The sequence below is a fragment of the Psammomys obesus genome, unplaced genomic scaffold (genome assembly GCF_907164565.1).
Source record: "Psammomys obesus unplaced genomic scaffold, mPsaObe1.curated_primary_1811, whole genome shotgun sequence".
In the NCBI taxonomy this organism is placed as follows: domain Eukaryota; kingdom Metazoa; phylum Chordata; class Mammalia; order Rodentia; family Muridae; genus Psammomys; species Psammomys obesus.
Genome location: NW_026592118.1, coordinates 25283619 through 25298055, shown reverse-complemented (window position 1 = coordinate 25298055; position 14437 = coordinate 25283619). Strand labels below are relative to the sequence as shown.

The 14437-nt window shown below is 40.3% G+C and overlaps 1 protein-coding gene across 3 annotated transcripts in view; it reads left to right on the top strand.

The window, feature by feature from the left end:
• LOC129680855 (ATP-dependent translocase ABCB1) overlaps positions 1–14437 on the top strand; it is a 117274-nt gene that overhangs the window by 91490 nt on the left and 11347 nt on the right. For all 3 annotated transcript variants that reach the window (XM_055612663.1, XM_055612662.1, XM_055612664.1), the window contains exons 20-21: positions 3310–3393; positions 10027–10230. In XM_055612663.1, coding sequence (XP_055468638.1) covers positions 3310–3393; positions 10027–10230 — 288 coding nt within the window. The remainder of the gene's footprint in view (positions 1–3309; positions 3394–10026; positions 10231–14437) is intronic.

Here is a 14437-nt window from a genome sequence, read left to right as displayed (position 1 = left end):
TAGCCTCCACACAATCTCACCTAGGCCCAGAATGTTTCAGCTTCTGAGACTTACTGCTTAATAAGTTTCTTGTTCTTACTGAGTTCTGGGCTGGCTGGTTCAACTCAGCTGCTCTGGCTCAAACTCCTCTCCCAGCTGACTTACTCAATCTGGCTTTTCTCTCAGCCCCTGAATTGCTCTGCTTGAACTCAGACGGACTCCAGCAATCTTTTCTAATCTTCTGGCTTTTTCTTATTCTCTGGCTCATTTTGTCTTCACCTGCGCTTAGCTTGTTTTTCTCATTCAACCTGTCTCAGTATATCTGTCCTGGTAAAACTACCTCCTCTCTCTTCATTCTCTATGTTGCTCCTTTCCAGTAGCTTCCCTTTCCTCTCTGTTCTTGTGAGAGTTGGGCATATCCTATTCTGTCAAATCTTTGTCTGCTTTGTCGCTTTTTCTGCCATTCAATTTATATATCACTTTCAAACATGTGTGCTTCCTTCTACAAACTAATTTTACCTTCATTGTTAGGGATTAAAGGTGTGTACTACCATACCTGTACCTAAGCTTTTCTTTACCTGAAACTTGCTCTCTGCCAGGTTGGCCTTGAACTCACATCTGCTTGCCTGTGTCTCCTGGATTAAAGGTGTGTTTAGATCCCAGTCGCAAGGTCTTTGGATGTGATCTCTTGCCAGAGCAGCCATGTTCTGAATTAAAATTTCTCTATACTCTCTACCTTGAGATCTTTTGCCCTCTCTTGCCCAACTTTAGATTCATTTTCATGGCCCATTCCTCACTGTTGAGATTCTTTGCTGAGGGAAGACTAAAATAGTAACCCAAATTACAGTGTTATTAGCTGTCATGACTTAATATGAGTATCTATTACATTCTATACATCCAGGTCCCTAGCCACTGACAATATTTTTAGCAGTCCACCTTCAAAGTGAAAAAGTATAGCAATCATGAAATGTTGTATGCCATCTTAAAATGTCCCTTTTAAAATTGCTAATTGTCTCTATAAATTGATGCTCCTGATACTGAAGTGTTCAACTTTTTTTTCATTATAATATGATATTGTTATTTACAAACTTATCAGATGACGTTAATAGCATCCTTAGACACACAAGACGCATGGGCTACAGTTGGATATGGCTACAAGCTGCCCCACAAGACTAGGATGTGATACAGAAGTAAAGCCTAGAATCATTCCATAGGGCCCATTTCAGTCCCCAACACTGAAAACAAAACAAAACAAAAACTTAGTTTCTTGTGTTCAACAGTGAAAAAAAATAGCAGTTTCTTGTGTTCAAATTTCTAGAAGACAGTCCCTTTCTACTCTGCCTACAACCACTTATGTATTTCTAGACAGAGTTAGCTAATGGTGTCTTTATACAAATAGCTAGCTAATGATAGTCACAGTTGAAACAGAACCCAGTGCGTGAGAGAGCACTGTTCTAAGGAAGTCCCTCTTCTTGGACTCTCCAGTCAAGCAAAATCCATCCTCTTGTTTGAAGATAGGGTCATTTGTACCTGTTTACCTGTTTGAAGATAGGGTCATTATGCAGCTAAGCATAATATTGACCTCCATCTCTCAAGTTCTGGGGTCAAAGCTTTCAAGACATATCTAGAATCTAGATTCTACATAAACAATCTGAATGTTGACCTTGGACAGTACCGAATTCCCCATTACCCTGTCAGCCTCCAGGCCAACTTCCAGGTCCAGTATACTTCAAGAGCTGAGCAGATGGTACATCTGAACATATAAAGTGCCCTGTAGAACAGGAATACCAGAGCTACTGTTTATAAGGAATAGTACTAAATTCTGCAAGGTGTTCACCTCTGAATGGCTGCTGTCTTCAAGGATGCCACATTCCAGTGGGGGAACACTTAAAAACCTGAGTACTTACTAAAAAGTCAATTGGTATACATTGTGGTGAGTTACAGCCTTTCATTTTCTAGCTTTTCAAAATAAAAAGATAGTTATTTTGTTAATACAGATTACCAATTCAGGTTACGTCTAAGAAACTAAAGTTATCTGTGACAGACATAAATTCATAATTAAAAATCACAGTATGTTTATTTTAAACTACATGAGGATGTGAGATAGCTTAGCCGTTAAAGGTGTGTGAGCTGAATTTCATCTCCAGAGCCCACAAATTAGCTAATGGTGTCTTTATACAAAGTAGAAGGACAGCACCAACTCCCACATATTGTCCTCAGCCCTCCACACATGTGCCATGGCAAGTTCATGCATCCACCCACATACAATCTATCATAAATAAATATAAAATATGAAAATGTAAGATGTTTTACAAATGAAATAGCTTATTATGTTGTTTTTACATTTTAATCTAGATTTTTTATTTGTTTTTAAATCAGTTCATTTAATCTGCCCTGAGGAGAGTTAACTATCTGCTGGTTTATCTTTTCTCTTCTGATATTAATAAATGTTTCACACTTTAATATTTCCAAACTTGAACTTTTCATTTTTCTTTCCCCAGCAGGCTTACCCCATACCTACTCTTTCTACCTCTCTGCCAGTTGTTCAGACTCAAACCATGGTGACTCCCCAAGTTGTTTAATGTTGCATCAGCCTCCTAGCTAGTTTCATTACCTCTGTTCACATCCCAATTTAGAGGCAGCCTGGATCTTTAAGGGAAAGTCTATACATAGCTAAAGGCTGTGAGAGTAAGCATCCCCACTCACACCACACAGGTCATCTTCAGGGCACTGTGGGTAACTGCACAAAGGCTTAGGGGAACCCCAGTAAGACAAATTAGGTTACCTACAGGATGGAAAGCTTTTTCACTTGTGTGTGAGCAGATCAAGTGTGCCTTGGCCTCCAGGCCTTTGCAAGAGTTGTATCTTTCATTCGCTTCTCTTTCTTCATTTTGGTCTCTGCCCACAAATTGCTTTGGAAGGGCTCCCCTGTCTCTTTCCTGCTCTGTAAAACAATACCTTTCCCAACATCTTTACCCTTCTCACCCTCCTCTCTTTCTCCAATATGTTCATTACAGTCTGGGATAGCATATCCTCCCTTCTGTGTGCCTTCCAGCTATAGAAGGAAGTCTTGAAGACATCAGCAACTTTGTCAGTGTTCATTGTTCAACACTTAGAATCAGGCTTTGAACAAAGTTGAGATTAAGACAGATGAAATAATCTATTTTTGTTTGTGTTTTAAATCCCTTTCTTGTCTATTGACTGTTACATCCTGAATGTGAAATGCAGAGGATGTGAATGCTAAACAAAACTGTCTCTGTCACCTTCCTCCTGGAGCTAAAGTCTCATAAGTAGGAATTTAAGACTATCATCACTCTTTTTGTACCATAGGACGTGAGCTGGTTTGATAATCCTAGAAATACCACTGGAGCACTGACCACCAGGCTTGCCAATGATGCTGCTCAAGTTAAAGGGGTAGGTGCTTCCTTTCAGTAACTGTTCATCCTGATCCTGTTTTAGGCTTAGCATAAACTTGACTTCTTGATAACGTGTCAACAGTCACCGGTTTAAAGAAACTGTAACTAGCTATCAGTATTAATTACTTTTCTATTGCTGTGGTAAACACCATGACCAAAAGCAACTTATAAAAAGAAGAGTTTATTTGGATTCAAAGTTCCACAGGGTTAAGAGTAAACAAACCATGGCAGAGAAATGTGGCAGCAAGGGGCAGGTGTAACAGCAGAAGCTGGAGCCGGTGAGATCACATCTTCAACTGCAGGCAGAAAGCAGAGACAGTGAACGGGAAGTGGGATGAGACTCCAAATTCTCAAGGCCTGCCCATGCTATGACAAGTAAAGTTATGAATTTAAATGCACACAGAACTGTAAAACTGCAGCATGAATCTTAAAAATTAGTTTTAGGTGGCTCTCTGCTTAAAACAAACCAATAACAAAGCCCATGCTATAGATACAAGTGTATAAAACTTAAGAGAACAAAATGAGCACTGATTAAAATAATTTTGAGCTTCCCTAAACAGACAATTGTATTGCTCTTGTGGAATCTATGCAGTAGGTCATATTGTTAAAAGGTGAGTGGGTGGGGCTTGGAGGTATAGGACCAAGGGCTGCCTCATTTACGGAAGAAAGGTTTCAATGATGTGATATAAGCACATCATTGTATGCCTGCAGTATGCCTCTGTGTTCTACACAGAAGAACAAGTATAAAGGACCCAAGAGTAGACCATACACAACTATCATAGCAAGGAGGTAAAAACACTAGATGAAAGGAAAAGGAAGACTCATATTCTGTGGTTAGCATCATACTAAGAATGGATAAGAACTCATTGTTAAGTTTTAAAAGTGGGAATTATGTGACTGTTATGAGAATAACAACTGAGAGGGGCAAAAATAGAGGTAATTACAATAATTTAGAAGGAGTCTCCTAGGGTGGTCATATTAAAGTGACAAAACGTAGTTGATTCTGAATATATTTTAAAGCTATAGCCTACAAAATTTATTGGTTAGATTAGAAGATGGATTTGAGAGATAAGGTTGATGAGTGAGATGTTTGGCCTGCATAAAAAACTAAATGGAGTTGTTCTTTAATGAAATTGGAATCCTATTGGAGGATGAGGATTGGGGAGGTATTGAGAGCTCTGTGTGTGACTTAATTAGTCATGAAGCCCACGTTAGATGACCAGCTGGACATGTAAAAAAGATAGGACATTTTGTGTATCTAGAGTTTAGTGGAGAAATCTGATCTGGAAATACACACTTTAGATTTTTTTTTTCAGTGAGATGGTAACTTTTTTTTTATTAATTACACTTTATTCACTTTGTATCCCCCCCATAAGCCCCTCTCTCCTCCCCTCCCGATCCCACCCTTCCACCCCCTTCTTCACGCATGCCCCTCCCCAAGTCCACTGATAGGAGAGGTCCTCCTCTCCTTCCTACTGATCTTAGTCTATCAGATCTCATCAGGAGTGGCTGCATTGTCATCTTCTGTGGCCTGGAAAGACTGCTCCCCCTTCAGGGGGAGGTGATCAAAGAGCAGGCCAATCAGATTATGTCAGAGGCAGTCCCGCTTCCCATTACTATGTAACCCACTTGGACCCTGAACTGCCATGGGCTACATCTGTGCAGGGGTTCTAGGTTATCTCCATGCATGGTACTTGGTTGGAGTATGAGTCTCTGGGAAGACCCCTGTGTTCAAATTTTCTGGTTCTGTTGCTCTCCTTGTGGGGTTTCTGCCCTCTCCAGTTCTTACTATTTCCCATTTCTTACATAAGATTCCATGCACTCTGCCCAACAGTTGGCCATAAGTCTCAGCGTCTGCTTTGATAGTCTGCAAGGCAGAGCCTTTCAGAGGCCCTCTGTGGCAGGTTCCTAGGTTGTTTCCTGTTTTCTTCTTCTTCTGATGTCCATCTTCTTTGCCTTTTGGGATGGGGATTGAGCCTTTTAGTCAGGGTCCCCTCTCTTGATTAGTTTCCATTGATGTACAGATTTTAGTAGGTTTATCTTATGTTATATGTCTATATGAGTGAGTATATACCTTGTGTGTCTTTCTGCTTCTGGGACAGCTCACTCAGGATGATCCTTTCCAGTTCTCACCATTTGCCTGCAAATTTCATGATTTCCTTATTTTTCATTGCAGAGTAAGACTCCATTGTGTAGATATACCATAATTTTTGCATCCATTCTTCAGTTGAGGGGCATCTGGGCTGTTTCCAGCTTTTAGCTATTACAAATATGGCTGCTACAAACATGGTTGAGGAAATGTCCTTATTGTGCATTTGAGCCTCTTTTGGATATATGCCTAAGGAGTTGGTATGGCTGGATCTTGAGGAAGCACTATTCCTAGTAGTCTGAGAAAGTACCAGATTGATTTCCAGAGTGGTTGTACAAGTTTACATTCCCACCAGCAGTGGAGGAGGGTTCCCCTTTCTCCACAACCTCTCCAGCATGTGTTGTCACTTGAGTTTTTGATCTTGGCCATTCTGATGGGTGTAAGGTGAAATCTCAGGGTTGTTTTGATTTGCATTTCCCTGATGGCTAATGAGGCTGAGCATTTCTTTAAGTGTTTCTCTGCCATTCAATATTCCTCTACAGAGAGTTCTCTGTTTAGCTCTGTTCCCCATTTTTTAGTTGGATTACTTAGTTTGTTGCTTTTCAGCTTCTTTAGTTCTTTATACATACTGGATATTAACCCTCTGTCAGATAAAGGGTCGGTGAAGATTCTTTCCCAATCTGTAGGCAGTCGTTTTGTTTTGATGACGGTGTCCTTTGCTTTACAGAAGCTTTTCAATTTCATGAGATCCCATTTATTGATTGTTGTTCTTAGAGCCTGTGCTGTTGGTGTTCTGTTCAGCAAGTTGTCTCCTGTATCAATGAGTTCTAGGGTCTTCCCCACTTTTTCTTCTAAGCGATTTAATGTGTCTGGTTTTATGTTGAGGTCTTTGATCTACTTGGACTTTAGTTTTGTGCAGGGTGATAAATATGGATCTATTTGCATTTTTCTACATGTAGACATCCAGTTATACCAGCGTCATTTGTTGAAGATGCTATCTTTTTTTCCATTGTATGGTTTTGGCATCTTTGTCAAAGATCAGGTGTCCATAAGTGTGTGGGTTTATTTCTGGGTCTTCTGTTCGGTTCCATTGATCCACCATTCTGTTTCTATGCCAGTACCATGCAGTTTTTAGTATTGTTGCTCTATAGGACAGCTTAGATCAGGGATGGAGATACTTCCTGAAGATCTTTTATTGTAGAGAATTGTTTTAGCAATTCTGGGTTTCTTGTTATTCCATATGAAGTTGAGAATTTTTCTTTCCAGGTCTGTAAAGAATTGTGTTGGTAATTTGATGGTAATTGCATTGAATCTGTAGGTTGCTTTTGGTAAGATGGCCATTTTTACTATGTTAATCCTGCCAAGCCATGAGCATGGGAGATCTTTCCCATCTTCTGATATCTTCTTCTAATTCTTTCTTCAAAGACTTGAAATTTTTTTCATACAAGTCTTTGACTTGCTTGGTTAGGGTTACACCAAGGTACTTTATGTCATTTGTGGCTATTGTGAAGGGTGTTGTTTCCCTAATTTCTTTCTCAGCCCTTTTGTCTTTTGTATGCAGGAGGGCTATTTTTTTTGTTTGTTTGTTTGTTTTGAGTTAATTTTGTATCCGGCCACTTTGCTGAAGGTGTTTATCAGCTGTAGGCGTTCCCTGGTAGAGTTGTTGGCGTCACTCAGGTATACTATCATATCATCTGCAAATAGTGATAATTTGACTTCTTCCTTTCCAATTTGTATCCCTCTGATCTCCTTCAACTGTCTTATTGCTCTAGCAAGGACTTCCAGCACTATGTTGAAGAGATATGGAGAGAGTGGGCAGCCTTGTCTTGTCCCTGATTTCAGTGGGATTGCTTTAAGTTTCTCTCCGTTCAGTTTGATGTTGGCTATAGGCTTGCTGTATATCACCTTTACTATGTTTAGATATGTGCCTTGTATCCCTGATCTCTCCAATACTTTAAACATGAATGGATGTTGGATTTTGTCAAATGCTTTTTCAGCATCTAGGGAGATTATCATGTATTTTTTTTTTCTTTCGGTTTGTTAATATGGTGGATCACATTGATGGATTTCCATATATTGAACCACCCCTGCATACCTGGAATGAAGCTTATTTGGTCATGGTGGATGATATCTTTGATGTGTTCTTGTATTCAGTTTGCAAGTATTGTGTTGAGTATTTTTATATCAATGTTCATAAGGGAGATTGGCCTGAAATTCTCTTTCTTTGTTGGGTCTTTGTGAGGTTAAGGCACCAAGGTGACTGTGGCTTCATAGAATGAATTTGGTAATGTTCCTTCTGTGTGTAATAGTTTGAAGAGAACTGGAGTTAGCTCTTCTTTGGAGGTCTGGTAGAATTCTGCGCTGAAACCATCTGGTCCTGGGATCTCTTCCAGGTTCTGGCTGGGTGGTCTGAGAGTGGACCCAGTGATTCCCACGCCATGGGGCTTTCTTCTCACCTGGGAAACACGATTGCTGTTGTCTTAGGGCCCAGAGTTCAGTCTCTTGGTCTCTGTATGGAAAATGTTGTCCTGTTCCTCAGACGCAGTGTTCTCCTGGCGCCACCATCTTGTCCCCCCCTCGAGATGGTAACTTTTAAAGACATAAAAAATATGGCCAAGAAATCTTATGTGAAGAGTCACTCTTGAGACCTGATGTCTCTGGGATGTGAGGATGAGAACAGAGAGAATCGGGAGTTTATATGTAGAAGAGTGGTATCCCGGAAGTGAGATTTTAAAAAGTGTCTTAAGGAGGGAGCAACGTAGGGTATAGATGGCTGGACATTTGCACAGCATACAGATGGTTGTCCCAAGGACTGTATGGGAAAGAAAGCCTGATAGGCATGGTCTTCAGAATCAGGGGGAGAAAGACCACAGACACATGGGTAGGAGACTTTTTGAAAAATAGGAAAAAGCCATGGATTAATAGATGAAGACATTAAAATTTTACTTTCTTTTTTTGTTTGTTACTTTGTTTTGTTGGCTTGGTTTGGTTTTTCAAGACAGGGTTTCTCTGCATGGCCTTGGCTGTCCTAGAAATCACTCTGTACACAAGGCTGGCCTTGAACTCAGAGATCTGCCTGCCTCTGCCTCTGAGTGTTGGGATTAAAGGCATGTGCCACCACTGTCCATCTTACTTTCTATTTTTTGTATACTTCAAATTATCAATATTGTTTGAGTACTTTTTTTTTTTTTTACTTTTCCTATACATCAATGAATTTCTTATCTCTGGAATTATCTGAATTATGTATTTGTGGTCCAAAGCAAGGCCTGCATATGCCTAAAAACTTACAAGCCAGGGCTCTGTCTCTGCTGTGCCCATGGTAGATGCTCTGGGTGCTTCTGTCCCTCAGCGGCTTCTGTGGGGAGTTCTGTGGAGGGTTGTAGTGATAAGGGATGCACCTTAGCATCCCTGTGAGACAGATTCCCTCTGGGTTGCTTCCTTTCACTTTCACATGAGAAATATGCAAACAGGGAGCTGGCTTTTCAGACTCCTGTACTCTTTGACCTGCAAGGGTCCAGTTTATCATAAGTTCAGTGATTACACCATAAAATGACAGCCAAACTGTAGTATCTATCTGTGCTATTACTTTAAACCCTGTTTCCGTTCCCTATTAAAACTTTAAAGTGTATAAAGGCTTCTGGGATTTGTAGTACTTTTATATCACTAAGTCCCAGTCTCCTGATTATGTCAGAATAGGTATTAAATGATGTGGGCAGAATGGTGCTAGAATTCAGAATGGAGAAGAGGCTTTGGTTATTTCTCAATGAATCTGTTCCATTTTGGAGTTGGGAAAGATTTGTACAAAGTGGCAGAGATGGCCAATGGCCAGCCCTAGAGTACATATCATAATCTTTCCTGAGACCAGCCAGTCTTGCTCAAGAGAACAAAACAAAACAAAACAAAAAACTAGGACTGTGTGCTATTTACAAAGAGATTGGGTCTGGAAGCCAGAGCAGGGATTTGAGGTTCTGTGAGGTGCCAGAGTAATTCTAAGAGACGTGGACTGTACTACATGGAAGTGTGCTAAACTACTACATTAACTGCTGGTTTCAAGTTGGGAATCACAGCATAGGTAGTGAAAGCCATGCATCATGAACCCTCTACCCTTCTACCCAAAGGCTCCGCTTACTGTAAACCATATTCCATTATTTTCAAGTCTGTAATTTTTCTGGAAAGCCAGTGTTTCAGATAGGCCCAAATATCTTTATTGACAAATATCTTGCTTAAAGTATAAGCAGTTTTATAACTAAATAACCACCATTCCCAATTTAATATAATTGTCAGATCCGTACCATTCTGGTTTGCTTTAGTCATCTTGGTATTGAAAGATTATGGAAAGAAATATGTACTTGCACTTTGGGTTATTACTCTACATTTGTAAATCATTGAAATCTTCATTTTAAAAACCAAAAACGTTGTACAAGCACATCTTTTATTATATAGGTGAGAAGAGTTTCATGAAAATGAGTTACTATCCTTAAATATATACCTGAATATATTTTAGACTATAAACCATTTCTCTACTTTTCTCTTCTTTTTCAGGCTATAGGGTCTAGGCTTGCTATCATTACCCAGAATGTAGCAAATCTTGGAACAGGAATTATCATATCCCTAGTCTATGGCTGGCAGTTGACGCTTTTACTCTTAGCAATTGTACCCATCATTGCAATAGCAGGAGTGGTTGAAATGAAAATGTTATCTGGACAAGCACTGAAAGATAAGAAGGAACTAGAAGGTTCTGGGAAGGTGAGTTAAACTAAATATGATTGGTTACCTAAGTAGAAAACATTCTTTCCAGTGATGTTTTCTTCCTCTCTGTTACTGAGTATGCTCTGACAATGCTGGTTTGTGTGTGTGTGTGTGTGTGTGTGTGTGTGTGTGTGTGTGTGTGTGTCTTCTTGTGGATGCACATGTATGTGCAAATATGCCTGCATGGGTACATGTTGTGTAGAGGTCAGAGAATACCCTGAGCATTTTTTTCTCAGGTGTGGTCCACTTTGCTTTTTGAGATATGCTTGTTCACTGTTTGAGATATGGTCTCTTCACTCATTCCTGTGCGTCCAGCACTAGGATTACAGGCACAAGCCACTAAGAATAGCTGAGATGTTTTTACCTGAGTTCTAGACGTCAACTCAGGTGCTTGTGCTTGCAAGGCAAGTACTTTACCAATAGAGCCATCTCCTTAGTCTATGATATTATTTTAACAGCCACCCTTTGGGAAACATCTATTATACTTATATCAATTAGACTTTGAAGAAAAGTGGGAAACATAGCCTTAGTTTCAAATACCAACACCTGCTTTTCAGCGGTCAGTCGGTTGTTTCAGGCCATTGTCTTCAGAGTCATCCAGCCTTCCTCTTTACTTTTCTTTTTTTTCCTCTTTCCTCCCTCTGTCTTACTAGTGGTTTCTAGCACTGTGATGAAACCCCCATGGGCAAAGCAATCTGGGGAGGGAAGAGTTTATGTCATTCACAGATCCATTTAACAGTTTATTATCAGAAGCAGGGAGGGCAGGGCAGACCCTGGAGGGAGGCGCATCAAAGTGTCACAAGGCGTGGCATGGTATGTCTCTTCCAGAGGGATGCTGCTGGCTAGCTTGCTTCCTCTGCTTAGCTCAGCATGCTTTCTTGTAGAACCCAGGACTACCAGCCTAGGTGTGGTACTACTCACGATGAGCTGGGCCCTCCCCCATCAATCACTAATTAAGAAAATGCCCTACAGGCTTACCTAGAGCCGGATCATATAGAAGCATTTTCTCAATTGGGGCTCTCTCTCTGATGACTCTAGCTTCTGTCAAAAATGACATAAAACTAGCTAGTATACTCTCCCTCCCTTCTGTTCTTTCAGGCAAACTTAAAACCACCCCTATATTCAGGAAATCAGACCCATTTTATTATGAATAATTGGGGAGATTCAAAGTGGAGAAGTCCCAAGTGTATGTGTTCTCTCCATTGTAGATTACTTAGTCTAGTCAGTTTGTGTTGCTCTGGGACCTCCTGCCATTTTACATCCCTGTTCTGGCCCCCAGACCTGCTTTCTCAGCAAACAGCACACATCTTTTACCACCTCTCCCTTTTCCCTTTATCATGCCTTCCTCTCTTCCTCCCACATCTGTTTTCCTTCCCCTCATCCTGTTTTTTCTGCACACTTAGCTATTTTTTTTTTTCTTGTAGTCCAACAAAGACTTATGTGGCATTTACTTGGTCTCCTGGGAAATGCTTTACTCTTTCCATTGACTCTGTCAGGTATATTTTGTTATGAACTCATTTTTCAGGTGACGCTGAGTGACACACACCTCAAACTCAGGATTCATATTCAGACAATGTTGCACCTATTAGCTAGGAACCCAAGTTCTGTTATGGTGGAGCATCTGATAGCACATGCTCTCTGCGGAAATGAGAGTTAAGAACGGGGCTGCCCATGACATTCCAAGTAACAAAAAACAGAGCAGGGAGCCAGGGCTGTGGCTTCCAGTCGTCAGTGCCTGTGATCCAGCCACCCCGATGATGGGAAAGTTGAGGAAGGTCTCAGAAACACTAAAGACACTTTGTCTTTCTCTGTGTTCTCAGACTTGTTGCTCTGCTTTCATCAGTTCTTTCAGGGAAATGCTCTGACGAGCTTTAGTCAGATTTAATGCTCTGATTAGCTTTCCCAGCCAGGGTCTGTGAAGTTCAACCTCTGATGAGGAAGTCCCAGCAAACTGTCATTGAGAACTCACTAACCCTGGGGTCTGGCCCAACTAATACAGGCCCTAACCAAGGAATACATATTATACCACACTTTGCAATGTGCTTTGAGTTTGGGTCCCAGAGCAGACGTGAAGTCCTGGTCATTTCCTGTCTTTGTGGTATGATGTCGGAACAGGGAAATAAACTCTACTGTGCCTATGATTGGGGCTCGACAGTGTTCTATCACATTTTTATGGGCTAATGAGCAGTTTTGTGTAATATATGTAGTTGTCTTTTTATTATTAAATTCCAATCAAACCTCAGGTTGTTTGGGGCAGGAAGGAAAGCATGTTTGTTTCTGAGAAACACATTTGCCTTTCTTCGGAATGGCTCAGCACACAGCCTCTTAAAAGAAGTGGTGCTATTTACTCTTCTTTGAACCTAAACTTCCTAGTGGTGCCTGAATGTTTATTGAAGTTGTAAGGATACGGCTGCCGCTTAAGGCCTTTACTAATTGCCTCATCGGACATTGAGATGAGACTTCACTGTGGAGTGACTGTCGTCATCACATTACGGAAGCTCCCTGCCCCAAGACCTCACTTGTATTGGGCTGAACATCCACTATGAACCCCTTACAAGCAAGGCACTTCCTTCCTTAGAAAATAAAGCATAGGAAATACTTCTTTAAAACCTCATACTACAATTGACAGGTAGAACTATTTATTTGTTTATTTATTTATTGTGTATGTTGTATAATTTATGTGCACATTCGTGGTGGTAAGTGTGCTGATGTGCATGCCTATTGAAGCCAGAAAATGAATTCTGGTGTTCTACTCTATCACTCTCTGCCTTATCTTTTGTCTTTCGCTGAACTTTGTCCTTTTGGCTAAACTGACTCACCAATGAGCTGCTGAAATCATATTCCCCTTTCAGATAAGTTAATGAAAGCCATGGTGGTTCAAATGCCATGGCTGGTACAGGCAGAAATCCCTTTGTGTGGCTTGGATGTTCTTGATGTTCTGTATGTTAGGACTGTGCAACAGAGTTACACAGGGGGTTCACAAATCATGCCACGTGACTGGTTCCTCAGGAAAGGAGAAGGAAAGGGAAAGAGACCTAGGAAGGGGGTCACAGAGACCATCTCTGTTTAGGGCAGGAGAGAAAGAGAGAGAGGGGGAGCTTCGAGTTCTCTAATAAGGTGACCCAGAGCATTCGCAGGTGGTTCCAGGTGGTCCATAGGTGGCCTCACAGATGCCAGATAGCCAGTTTGTCAGGTCCCTTGGGGCTGGCCGTAGAGATGCCTGCTTATGGATCCCAACACTGTACATCCCTTTATAAGGAATGCAACAAGTGGTGATGGCTCTATTGTCAAACCTTGGTGGCAGTAAATGCATTTAGAACATAATCGAGTATTAGAAACTCTCTTGAAAAAAAGTTGATATAACGTGGTCATTAAAGGATAATGTATTCATTAGCCGAGTGGTGATGGTCATGCCTTTAATCCCAGCCCTTAGGAGGCAGAGGCAGCCTTACCTTTAAGTTCAAGGCCATCCTGGTCTACAGAGTGAATTTTAGGACAACCAGAGCTACACAGAGTAACTCTATCTTAGAAAACAAAAAACAAACAAACAAAAAAAAATAGTCAATGTATTCATTAAAAGGCAATTTACAGTCCTTAACCTCTTAGTTTCACTATTAAGAATCTTTTCTAAGAAAATCATGCACTATGAGAAAAAGTTTATTACCTTTATTTATGTAGTTGTTACATAAATAATGTGTTTATTACAATGTTATTTTTAATAAAAGAATTGAGGCTATTGTTAGTAATGCCGACCTGACTACAATATTAAATAGCCACTAAAAAACCATTATTAAGGCATACTAAATGAGCTTGAAAGATACTGTTGAAATTGGTTAGACAATATATAGAATTCAGTCTCTGTTTTGTGAAAGATGTGTGTGTTTAGAAAAACATATGTAAGCTACTTTATTAAATACACTACTCTAAATACTACTATAAATAAGTAGTATACTAATGTACTACTTATAAAATACACTACTATAAAAAATAAAAATACGGTACTGTGTAATTATTGATCATCTCCATTATTCTTTGACCAACTTTCAAACTGTATTGAGTTATCATGAGTGACAGTTACACAGAGAAAAAGGTATAAAGTATCACATTTTCAAAATCGTAACAATAAACGTTATTTACGCATCACCTTCACAGAAGACAAGACTCCTCTGAAAGATATAAAATGCTGTGTGGCTGTAGACAAGTG